The sequence below is a fragment of the Dysidea avara genome, chromosome 6, assembly GCF_963678975.1.
Source record: "Dysidea avara chromosome 6, odDysAvar1.4, whole genome shotgun sequence".
NCBI classification, from domain to species: Eukaryota; Metazoa; Porifera; class Demospongiae; order Dictyoceratida; family Dysideidae; genus Dysidea; species Dysidea avara.
In genome coordinates, this window is record NC_089277.1 from 30968332 (window position 1) to 30980509 (window position 12178).

Sequence of the window (12178 nt, forward strand, 5' to 3'; positions counted from 1 at the left end):
TATAACTATTATTTTTTTACCTTGCTAGTTTAAAGATCATTGAGGAACCAGTTTCTGGATCATTGCCAATCTTCAGCAAGTGTGATGAGTGTATTAATGAATCTACTTGTGAATTTGATACTATGGAATATAGTTCACATTTGCAGGAATTAGAGAAACAAAATAATGAAAACCTGTATGACATTTTAGCAATGATTTTTCTCATTTCTGATCAGGATAAGCAAAAAATAGAGGACAGCTGTAGCTCTACTATCTTAAGATGTCTTGATGTGCTCCACAGAATGTACCATCGTGATAATACACTAAGTATAGAAAGAGTGAGAGAAATGATAATTGAGCACAAAGCTCAATGATCACTACCAACATACAGTGTAAATTTTAAAACTTTAATATATTATGCACATTCACACATTATATAACCGTAGGAACTGAGATATTTCCCCTTTAGTATCAAATGTTTTAGTTACTGTAGATACATGTATGTGCATTTATACAGACATTATCAAGTTGACTTTGTTGCACTTTATATTTGCTGCACTTTATATTTGCTGATATGTACATACAAAATGTTGTATTAGTCTGGCAGACAGCAGGGTGAAGTTTGCAAAATGGTCTATAGTTTATTTTAATGTACTTTTGGATTGTCCTGTATACCTAAAACAATATTTCACCTGCTGGACAGGTGTTAGCTTGGGCATTTCACCATAGCAACCAAAGCTTAATTAGCTGCATAGCAACCATACAAATTTCACAAAATAGCTTCTGTGGATTTCAGCTGTACCCAAAATTGTTTGATAACCTGACCATTTAACAAATTTGAGGTATTACAATTAATGTCAGAAAAAAACTGAATAATTAAATAGTCCCATTAACCCCTGAAGACATCATTATGCATACCATAGTTACGTATGTCTCAATGACCGTCATAGGCCTTGCGGGCACAAACTACACCCTGTCACACAACAGGACATATCTCAGTAGTGGAGTAAAATGTTTGCATTTTGCTACTTGTATTATAAAGCCAATCAACTGCTTAATACCTGCTTAAATTTTCAAAGCTATGCATAGCACATTGGTACATAACGTTATGGGTGATTAGAGTTTGAAAAGTAGGCAAATTATATGTGCTCACATGCCCTATAGTCACAGACCCAATTACATTTGCTCTCTTGATTTTCTTTAGTCTGCTTATTTAAAAAAATGTTTCAACTTAAGCTTTACTATAATGATTACCATCACTTTTAGACTTGAGAGAATAAACACAATTTTCTGGTAGGAAATTTAATTCTGGCCTTTTCCTGTTGAACGCTTCTAAATTGTTATGATAAAATCAAGTGTCTTGGTGATAATGATTTGCTTCTTTTTGGTTTTGCTGGTGTGGAAAAGCTCAGTTAATATACCCTTTCTCTAGCTAAAGTCCACGAAGTGCAAACAATTTATCAGGTGCAGTATTATAAAATGTTCCATAACATTGGTGCTAAAGATAGAATTTGAGTTTTATACATAAAGAAGTTAATGTACATGTATGTAGATCATCAGTGTAAGCTCAATAACTAGTACTTGCTATATACTTGCAGATTATGTCATAAAGCACTCGCTATACAGTGAATAGCGTACGTGTGTTCTTAATCTATGTTTATATTAACTGCCTGGTGTTTAGATTCTTCACACCTGTTCCACTATCATCTAGCTCACTTAGCATGTTTTCAAGAAATAATGGAAGTTATGCCTTATTTGGGGCATCATATGTGGTATCCATGCAGTACAGTAGCTGCCTCATATACTCTGAAATGTGGACACAGTGATAACCAGAATAATATTATTTTGTCTAAAGTCCCATTTGTATAAAACACACATACAATTAAGCCTTTGAGATCAGGACAACTTTCCAATAAGGACAGTATAGTCATAGAGTGGAGCTTTAAGGTGTCCAGAATAGTGTTGTGAGAGCCTCTAGCTATATTTTATATAGGATACGTGCACATGTATGTATGACTGTGTGCTACCTCTTAATCAATATTTTTTATGTACAATATAAATAGGTCATGACATGCCCTTTGTACTGAAGTTGCTCAATCACTTCTGTCTGTACCTTTTTGCTATTTTCACTGAAATGGCCATCAAATCAAATTCTTTAAGGTGTGCTATTCTCCTACATTTGCATGCTACTCCGAGTCCTCTTGCATGAGAATTTTGGTAACCTTACAATTTGGCATGCAAGAGAGAACTTTCAATGATATAAAAGTGCTCAATGTACCAGCCATTTTGCGACCAAATTTGCAAGAAAGGTCTTCTACATACACACCAAATTGTACCACTTTAATGATTCATAGCCTAATCTAGGTTTGTTATAAGTTATTGATTGAAATTTTGTCAGCTGTGGACCATAACATAGAGCATTGGAGGAAAAAAAAATTCAGAAATAAAGTTATCCATACAATTGGCAATTGTGTGTGGAAGACACAAATCCAGCCTTTAAGAGCATCCATCACATTACATTGTATAAACGAAACTAGACTTAAAAGTCCTTCCTGCAGCCACTTGTTTGCTCCACTAATGATTTCCCACTGGACAAAACTTATCTATCCTTGATTATCAGGCCAAGGATACACACCAGGATAGTTCAGATGTACCTATCCTATGTTACATGGGTGTATACACACCTCCTCAGTATTCAAGGGATCTGGAGCAGGGGATGTACCTTGTAAGTTAGTATTTAGTGGCCCCGTGAAAGATTATTTCAAGCAAAAGGTACAAAGGTTACTGCAGAAGGCGCCCAAACTGGAACGTTTCGCTTGCCTTGGAATTACCCCACTAGCAGCACAAAGTGATAAGAATAACACCCAAACTACAACCATTAGTGGGGCACTTAGTGCCTCGAGCAGTGCAGCACAAGCTAACTGTGTACCAGTTCGTAAGCTAACTGTTCATGTATCTAGCACTCCCTCTATTGAAATCGATGATACTGGCTCATCTAGTGACGAATCTGATGGTGAAGAGGAAGAAGGCAATCCTAAAAAGAAGGTTCATGTTGACAGCGAAGAAATTATAAATCTTTTGGAAGGATGGTGGTTACAAATAGAGAAATTTATTCTTACCCTTTCAGACCGGAATATACTTGTACAAGGAAAGCGCCTTAATGACCACCATATTAATTTTACGCAATTTTTGCTTAAAAAACAATTTACAGCCATTTCTGGATTACAACTATCTCTGCTACAAGGCAGCAAACAGCAAGCAAAAATTAAGAATGGTATACAGATTGTTTACTTGAATAATCGGTTTCATTGGTGTGTTGCATCAACCATCTCTTGTGCCAAGAATGAGGTTAAAGTATATGATTCCGTGTTTTCCTCTCCGGACTCAGAAATGAGAACTATTTGTTTAAATCTCTTTGATATCACGAAGAAGCCCATCCAAGTTGAGTTATCAGCCAGTCCAAAAGCAGGAAGGTGGAGATGATTGTGGTGTGTTTAGCATTGCTTTTGCCACAGCTTTGCTACATAAGCAAAATCCTGTCAATGTACAGTTTGCACAAAGCAGCATGCGTTCACATCTGTTGCTATGCTTTGAACAGCAGGTATTGACACCATTTACAGCAACTGTGTTGTAGCATTATGTACTGAAATTTTAGTATACACATTGTAAATTGATTGAATAATAATTATCAAAGATAGATATTGTATATTAATGTACAATAATTGTGTCTATTTTGTTCATTCACTTTTGATGCCACATTTGTGAAATACATTTTTTATAATGTCTGGCCTACTGGTCATGTATTTGTACACGTTAAACATCCATTGGATGCCAAGGGGCTTCACGATTGACATTTTTAAGTCTACTGGTACTAAAGGTGTTTTTTCATCAGGACGTAACCTCATTTGTTGGCACATACGTGAGGCATACCAATCTTGAAATTGGTTTCTTAAGAATGCCTTCACTGCCTTATTGACGCTAACATCAAGAGGTTGCAGTCGATCAGTGCAGTTGGCTGGTACTATAACAATGTAAATGTGCCTCTTCTTCAGCATCGAAGTGATTCTAGGAGTGCACTGACCTCGAAACCTATCATAGACAACCAAACAAGGAAAGTCTGTACCCAACTGCAACTCAGCCCTCTTTGCTTCAAAGTATGAGAAAAGGATTTTTTTCTAGGTATCTCATGACAGTCATTTCGTTTGCCCAGTGATTCTCAGTAAAGGTTACATCCCAGTCAGAAGGGACATCATCCAGGGGAGGTAAACACTTTGGTGTCTTGCCTTGATATATCAATTGAGGTGGTAAGAATGTTCCATTCATATATAGCTCCAGCAAACACAGCAGTGATCTGTTGCTTATCATTTGCTCCTGACCAGCTATCGCAACTCTCTTGGCACCAGTCTTTTCCATTGTCCAGTCTGAGACAGGGACATAGAGTATGCCAGTTTGATCCCAATTCACAACTAGGTCATCAGGAATTTCTTCCAACTCTATGATTGCTTGAGCATCAAATACAAACTGAGCTTTGCGCTCTTCAAAGTCTACATGAGTTAGACTAGCTTTTGTCGTGACTCTTCTCTTTGAAAATCCAAGTTTTCTTAGCCTTCCCTTTGCCCAGTAGGTTGACAGTTCTAGGTGTCCACCATTCTCCTTTAGCCAGTTGCTGTCATGGTGTAAAACTAACCCCTTTGCTGCAGCTATAAGGACACTAGTATTTAAAACTAGCCGACCCATTTGACGGATTTCCGTGACATACCAGGGGCGGATCCAGGGGGGGGGGGGGGGGGGGGGCTTTGGGGATTGAAGCCCCCCCCTTCATATTTAGGCTTTAGTTGATCAATATGCTGAGTATTATAATGAAATTTTGTCTTAGCATAATTATATGATCACTAATAATACAAATACTCATAAAACCACCTTATAAACGTACGTTTTTCCAAGGTATTATCAGTGGATTTATGCTAAAGTTTATGCAACAAGGATCCGGATCAGCATTGGAGGTTTACAAGATCGAGATACTCTAATAGAGCAGTCAGCTAACTACTCTTAGAGAACATTCACTGGAAGCATGTAGTTGGCTCTGTTATGGAATTTTTCCAATTCTGCCTGCACCTATACATACAATGAAGTGAATTGATCTGTTTAAAGGGCTTCATACATCTACTTGTGTAGTTAATATGTATGGCAATGCTTAATTCAGGTTCACAATTCCATTGAAATGCTCTCAGATTCAATCTTGTATTGTTCAAATTTCAAAATTTTCAACATTATTATTCTAACATGTACCTATTCAGTGTTGTGCAATTGTGAGAGAGGTGCATCATGTACTTGGTTGTCTGTACCTACCCCCCATTACCAAAATGCTTCAGAGCCATACCTATAAGGCCACTCCAATTGGTAATTATGTTTCTGGTCCACCGCCCGCATCCTTTTTGGAGAATGTGAAATTTCAGAAATACATGGGTAAAATGCCCGCATCAGCTTTTTGAAAAAGCTGGATTTCAGAAACAAATATTGGGCTGCAACAAGTATGCTAAATCTAACTATCTAAGTGTCATAATTTGTATTTTATCATTGAAAACCTGCAAGAAATGGGCAGAGTGCATAGTACGGATCGATATACTCTAATAGAACAGTCAGTAAATCACAAAAAGTACTCTAATTGAGCAGTCACTTCATTGTGCTTTGTTGCTGAATTCCGCCCGCCCGCACCTAAAACTGATTTTCAAAGGACCAGAAACATAATTACCAATTGGTGTGGCCTAATCTAAAGGTAGTATATAAAATATCTACAGGCAGAAAATATTATGAACTTTATGTGGAAATGTCTCCAAATTGCAGTGTTTTAGATTCTATTTTTCAAACATTTCCTAGGGGGCATGCCCCCAGACCAGAGGCGTAGCTAAGGAGGGGCAAGGGGGGGCATTTGCCCCCCCATCACTAAATGATTTTTTTTAAACCTTCGTCACAAGTTTACCAGTATTAAACTGACACGAAAATGACTGTAAATTATGTACACTACTACGCGGTATCACCAGGGGTTGCTAGTGAATGCGCACACACAACATTCAACTCGCTCGTGAATCCATCAAACGAAAATATTAGAGACATACTTCTATATTTAGCCTAGATTACCAGTGTTGCCATGCTGTGAATAAAGTTCATAGATTTATGAACTTTTTGTCTTGTTTGTGAACCTGAAATAATCTATGAACTTTTTATGAACTTTTGGCTGGTTTGTGAACCTGAAATAATCTATGAACATTTTTATGAACCTGGAGTAATCTGTGAACTGTTTATGAACTTTTGGCAATTTTAGGTGGTAACCTTTTTTTTTTTTTTTTTTTTTTTTTTTTTTTTTTGCTCTTCAGTGCCCTACTAACCCAGAGATCCACCTATTTATAATGTGTAGGCTAGTTTTCGGAAAGTGACTATGGATTTATGAACTTTTTATGAACAAATTTATTTTTTCACATGAACATTTGGAGCAAATCATCTGGCAACAATGTAGATTACTCGCGTGATAGAACATTTTTGAATCTGACCCGCTTCTCCGCAGCAGGAGTCACAACTCACAAGTGACAAAGGAGACCAGATGACGCTACGAACCTGCTGCCTACGAGGTGATAAAGTGTTAGCCAAATAAATGTACCAAGTTTATTTTATCGAATCGATCACACTGGACCTTTGTACGTACGGCAGTGCAGTCTGTTTTTACTTTGTCAGTCAGTCAGGTGGATCAGTCAAGCTTACAAGTCCTGCTAGCAAGACAGGTGGGATTTCGTGCAATACATGGCATTTGAATTTCGCCGAGTGAAGTGAGTGAATACGTCATCCTGTCAGCAGTGTGCTAGGACTGTAGCACAGGCTGTAGCTAACGTAAAGTAACTTGTATTTGCACTAAAGTATTAGCTCTACCGGACTGGATGAATTTGTTGGAGTACAGTTGTGGCACGTGCGATGATGCTCGACGAATATAGCTACCTCGATTGGAAGCAGTCAGTACTGAAATAGTTACGTAGCTAGTTATTTAAGTTGTAATAATACAAGACCGTATTTTGGCTAGCCCCCCATTGGGTCATTAGCCTTTTTTGCAATCATGAATGATTTTGAATGTTTCGTGGGGGCATGCCTGCCCCTCCATCACCTTCTGGCTAGCTACGCCCCTGCCCCAGACCCCCTAGTTCCAGCATGCGAAGCATGCTGGGAAGTGTGCTTTGCACACCTCTACCCAAGAGATTAGTACCATCCTAGATCCGCCCCTGCATACGCTTGCAATTGCCTATCCAAATAGTCTCCCAGAAGTAATGGTCTACCTCTTTTCTTGTATGAAAGCTTCTTTACGACCATTTCTCTTTCTTCCTAATTTGTAGATCTTCCAGATACTTATCTCTCCACGTGCGCACACTGCTTTCTTTCACCTTGCGCGTTGGAAATAGCCTTTGAAAGTGTCTCACTGCAGCAGCTACTCCATGATCAGCAGCAAATGACCGATTTGCGCCCTCAGTCTCTTCATCATTAAAGTGTTCATATGCGCCCCTCTCACTGGGAAAATAATGAGATTTCTGCACCAGGGTATATGCCTGAAATTCCAACGGCATACCAAATGTACTTTATATGGCTGTGAAATTTCCTTTTAAAGGACAGACACGAATCTTTTCAAATTTCTTGGTACAGTATAGGGCAGAATTTCCTGTAGTGTTTCCTTCATCTGTTGTGTACAAAATAGGTAACATTCCAGGACATTTCCAATTAGCCACCACAAGGTATGGCAGTATACTTTCCTATGAGCAGTAAATATCTACTTTCCTTGTGAAGAAAATGTGAACATTCCTTGTATACTGATATTTCACATTCCATCTACTTTCCTTGTGAAGAAAACGTGAACATTCCTTGTATACTGATATTTCACATTTCCTATTATACCGACATTTCAAATTTCCTTGTATACTGATATTTCAGATTCCCTTGTATACTGATATTTCTAATTTCCTTGTATACTTATATTTCACATTTCCTATTATACCGACATTTCAAATTTCCTTGTATACTGATATTTCAGATTCCCTTGTATACTGATATTTCTAATTTCCTTGTATACTTATATTTCACATTTCAAATTTCCTTGTATACTGATATTTCAGATTTCCTTGTATACTGATATTTCAAATTTTCTTGTATACAATCATTTCAGGTTTCCTTATATACAATCATTTCAAATTTCCTTACATAGCATACATGAAATGTCCCAATACAGTACATGCTGATATATACATTATAATACACACACATGCACACAGAGTCATGATTAATGTCAATGTTCATTGGCTACTTGCTGTGTATATCAGAATACCTAAACCTGCAAAAATAAAAAAAATTATTATGTTTTCACCTTAATTGATCGCACATCTGTAATTATAAATTGTGTACTTAAATGCATTTGCATTGCTCAACAACATAGATGCGTGCACAACAACATAGATGCGTGCACATTGCATATATACGGTACATATATAAACAAATGGTTGTGCATAACAGACCCACATGTAGTGATAAACAAATCTATTGAGGATTCGAGGGTTTGATTAAAAATTTTAATTATGAATTACATTTTTAAATTAATACCAAAATTAGTTTCTAATCTATTGTTTTATGAATTCTCAAGCTTATAAAGCACTTTCTTGCTCAAATAATTGAAGTTACAGACACCACAGCAAGTGAAAGTAAAGAACAAAGTACATCAGGTGCAGCATTCTACAATGCATTTTCATTGTATACTCTAATAGAACATACACCAGGGAAAAATGCTGTATTTTCTAATTGAGAAGTCACTACAACTACATAATATAGAACTGAAGCTTAACATACTTGGGTGAAATTCCAGCTAAAATCCATTTAACAAAATAAACATTGGTACATTTTTTATAGTCCACGGATAATGATGTAAACTTTGGCAAGTTTCGCATGATTCAACAAAATTTCCTTTTATATGGTATGACATCTACATGTGTGCCAGTTCAATGTTAAGACAACCCATTGCAGAGTTGCATTCAGCTACTCTAATAGAACATACACTACTCTAATAGAACATACACTACTCTAATAGAATATATAACTCTAATAAAACATACGCAACTCAATCATCAACAAGTTACGTCACGACTGGATGCTGTGGTTGCCCTTAAAAATGTATTGAAGCCATTGGGAAAATGATGGTAACCAACATTACAACTTCTGTTACTTACACAGTATACAGAATGTTCCAATATTATGTAAATGGAGAGTTTGGTTTCTCTGTCTTCTTGTGGTTGTCTGCTGTGAATAGAACGAAAGATGCCAGGGTGATAGGGCAGTGAAGTTAGAAATGTTACCATACAAGGCTTCTTACAGCTGATTTTCTCAAGTTAAGCATCAGAAAATCATGGAGGAATGCTAACACATCTCAACAATATAGTGTTTGTTACGAATCGCTTTGAAGAAAAACACTGAATCAACATGATCAGCCAATGAAGTTAACAACATGTTTAGCGAACCCAGAAACATTATCCAGGTGGTTCTAATGCTTGCTCTTGTACTGTACCACTGGGAAACAAGGGAAACAAGCAGCTCCTTGTGTGCTTTGTCTCCATAAAACATTTCATCGCTCATTCTGAATTTCACTGACTCATAACTCGCCAATGCATGGCTTTAGCATATTTACAGCAGACAAGTACCACAGGGGAAGAAATCAATGTAGTATCCAGTGCTGCTTAAAAAACTGGATATCTTCTCCAGATTCTACACGACAATAACTTTTATGTCCATAGTTGTCCGTTTCCCAATGGTTTCTGTACAATTTTATGGCTAACCACAGCATCCAGTGGTTGCACAAATGCAATTAAAAGTTCAATTAAAATACTTTCCCTTGTATGCACCTGGTCTATTTACGGACTTTGACGCTTCATAACTTTAGATTAGAAAAACAGTTATTGGCTTGAAATTTTGGTCAGCAGTGAGCCTCAACATTGCTCAGTAGATACAAATATAATTATAAACACAGCACTTCAAAGCATGAGGTAGAACATACATGCACTACTCTAATAGAACATACAGTACAGTAGAGTCTCCATTATCTGAACACCTGTACATGTGTGCCAGTTCAATCACAAAAGTGTGCAGATAAGTGAAGAAGTGAAGCCCATTCATTTATTCACTAAGTTCTGATGAACTACTCTAACGGAACATTCAATACTCTAATAGAACAGTCAGTTCTAGCGTTCGGATAATCAAGGATTCGGATAATCAAGGTCCTACTGTAATTGTTAAAAATAAACAAATATCTTACAAGAGGTTTTATTCATGACTCTAAATTTTCATGTTTCACAAATCCAGCGTGATTCGTGAAAAAATCAAACTGCACTACTATTGCCACCTATTGGAACCAAGAAGGACATTTGTGAAATTTTAAATGTGAATTATCAGTTTATAACCACTTCATGAAATCATCACAAAAAATATCCTGCGTATGGTAGAATAAGCACCCATTGTACTGGAAATCAACTTCAACTGTGAAAATAAGGGCTCTATAAGCATGAAATTGAGGGTGATTTTGAATAGTCGCCACATTGATTTGGGACTAAGGCAGGATTTCAGTTGGGGGCGCTCACCTCTCCTTGACAAATTCTTGACCCCCTTAAATTTTAAGGAATAGTTTAATGAAACTGCCTCAGAATGCATCAGAAGCAATCTGGGAGAGTCTAAAATACAAAATTTCCTGGGGGTATGTCATTGTATAGGTACCTGAGAGAGAGTCTGAAATGTAAAAATTATCTGGAGCGGCATGTTATCCTTCCCCCCCCCCGAGTCATTTCCTAGATGAAGGACTGCTAAGGTAATAAATGCCAAGGCATTTAACCAAAACAAAAAGAGGTGTACCGATTCGATATACCTATACACATTGTCAATATGGAGATTCCAGTAGGACCGATATTGTTTACCAAAACCATACACCGATAAATTTCTCACCAAGTTAAAGATAGTGTGCATGAACAGGGTGTTAGGGCCTCTTTTTGTCAATGTGGATTAAATAAATTGTTATGTGTTATCTATCTCTACCATAGAACATGGCAGAACATGTAAACTCACTAAGTTGAGTGGCAGAGGAACCAGCAGCTTGACAAAACGTTGTACATCTTAAGCGTCATTAGAAACTCATCACTGGCAATGACACAATTAAGCTACATGAAATATACACAGCTACAGTCAACCCCTCACTGTGATACAAACCCTATGCATACCTATTTGTTGTATGTTCAGTAAAAATGCATGTGATGCCAAGTATATCCTCAAGAAGTTGCTACAACAATGCACAATTACAATACACTATTTAGTGTGTAAAGCAATTGAATTATTATTGCTGCTGTGAGTGGTAGTGAGACTCACAGCGAAAGACTTAAGGTAAATATTGTATTTGTACTCTCTAACTAGACAGCATTAATAGTTTTATTAATAGCAGACTTATTGAAGCAAGTTATTTTATAAAGTAGTTTGCTGTCAAAGGGGGTTTCCTGAAACCGCAGAAACCCCCCCCCCCCCCCCCAAATATACCCTTGGATATGAACAAAAACAAAAGTTGCAGAAAAGACGTATATACAAATGACAGAAATACAAACACCCATGCAATTTATTCACACACACATGCACGCATGCACGTGCACACACCACACTTCTAACCACATTGATAGTGAAAGTCTCTAATAGAGCATATACACTGACAGTACACAATGACAATATACAATATAAGCCATTTAAGTGTTTTCGGTAGGCTTATAGCAACTATTGGAAGGGAAAACCTGGTGCAGTAGAACTTCCATTATCCGAACACCAATGTGTCTGTTCAATCAAATAGTGTTGAAGCCCAGTAATTTCAGTGCTATACATCCAATTTTGGTTGGTCAAAGTGCTTAAATACAAAGCACTCTAATAGAACATACACCAGAGTCAAAATGTTCTAATAGAACAGTCACTTCTGCTGTCTGGATAATCAAGGTCCTACTGCAAGTGTATACTCACCAAATTATGCTAATCAGCTTCAGAACAACTTTGTGTTCAAGAAGGACACAAACCTAAAATTTTCTCCTTCCATTAACCTAGGTAGGTGCACACTACTGTCCAAATTTCAAGGCAATAACTTATTCCAATCTGACGTTATTATTTA

At 37.1% G+C, this 12178-nt stretch overlaps 1 protein-coding gene and 1 long non-coding RNA gene across 2 annotated transcripts in view; one reads left to right on the plus strand and one right to left on the minus strand.

Moving 5' to 3' along the window:
* Positions 1 to 541, plus strand: part of LOC136258477 (uncharacterized) — a 36762-nt gene extending 36221 nt beyond the window's left edge. Inside the window, exon 9 of the mRNA XM_066051787.1 lies at positions 29 to 541. Within this exon, the coding sequence (XP_065907859.1) occupies positions 29 to 353 (325 nt within the window). The 3' untranslated portion in view covers positions 354 to 541. The remainder of the gene's footprint in view (positions 1 to 28) is intronic.
* Positions 542 to 8146: 7605 nt separating this feature from the next.
* Positions 8147 to 12060, minus strand: LOC136259154 (uncharacterized). The gene is made up of 3 exons (XR_010703229.1): positions 12034 to 12060; positions 11107 to 11198; positions 8147 to 8341 (listed from the first exon to the last, which is right to left on the minus strand). It is a non-coding gene; the product is annotated as an uncharacterized lncRNA (long non-coding RNA).
* Positions 12061 to 12178: the final 118 nt, after the last annotated feature.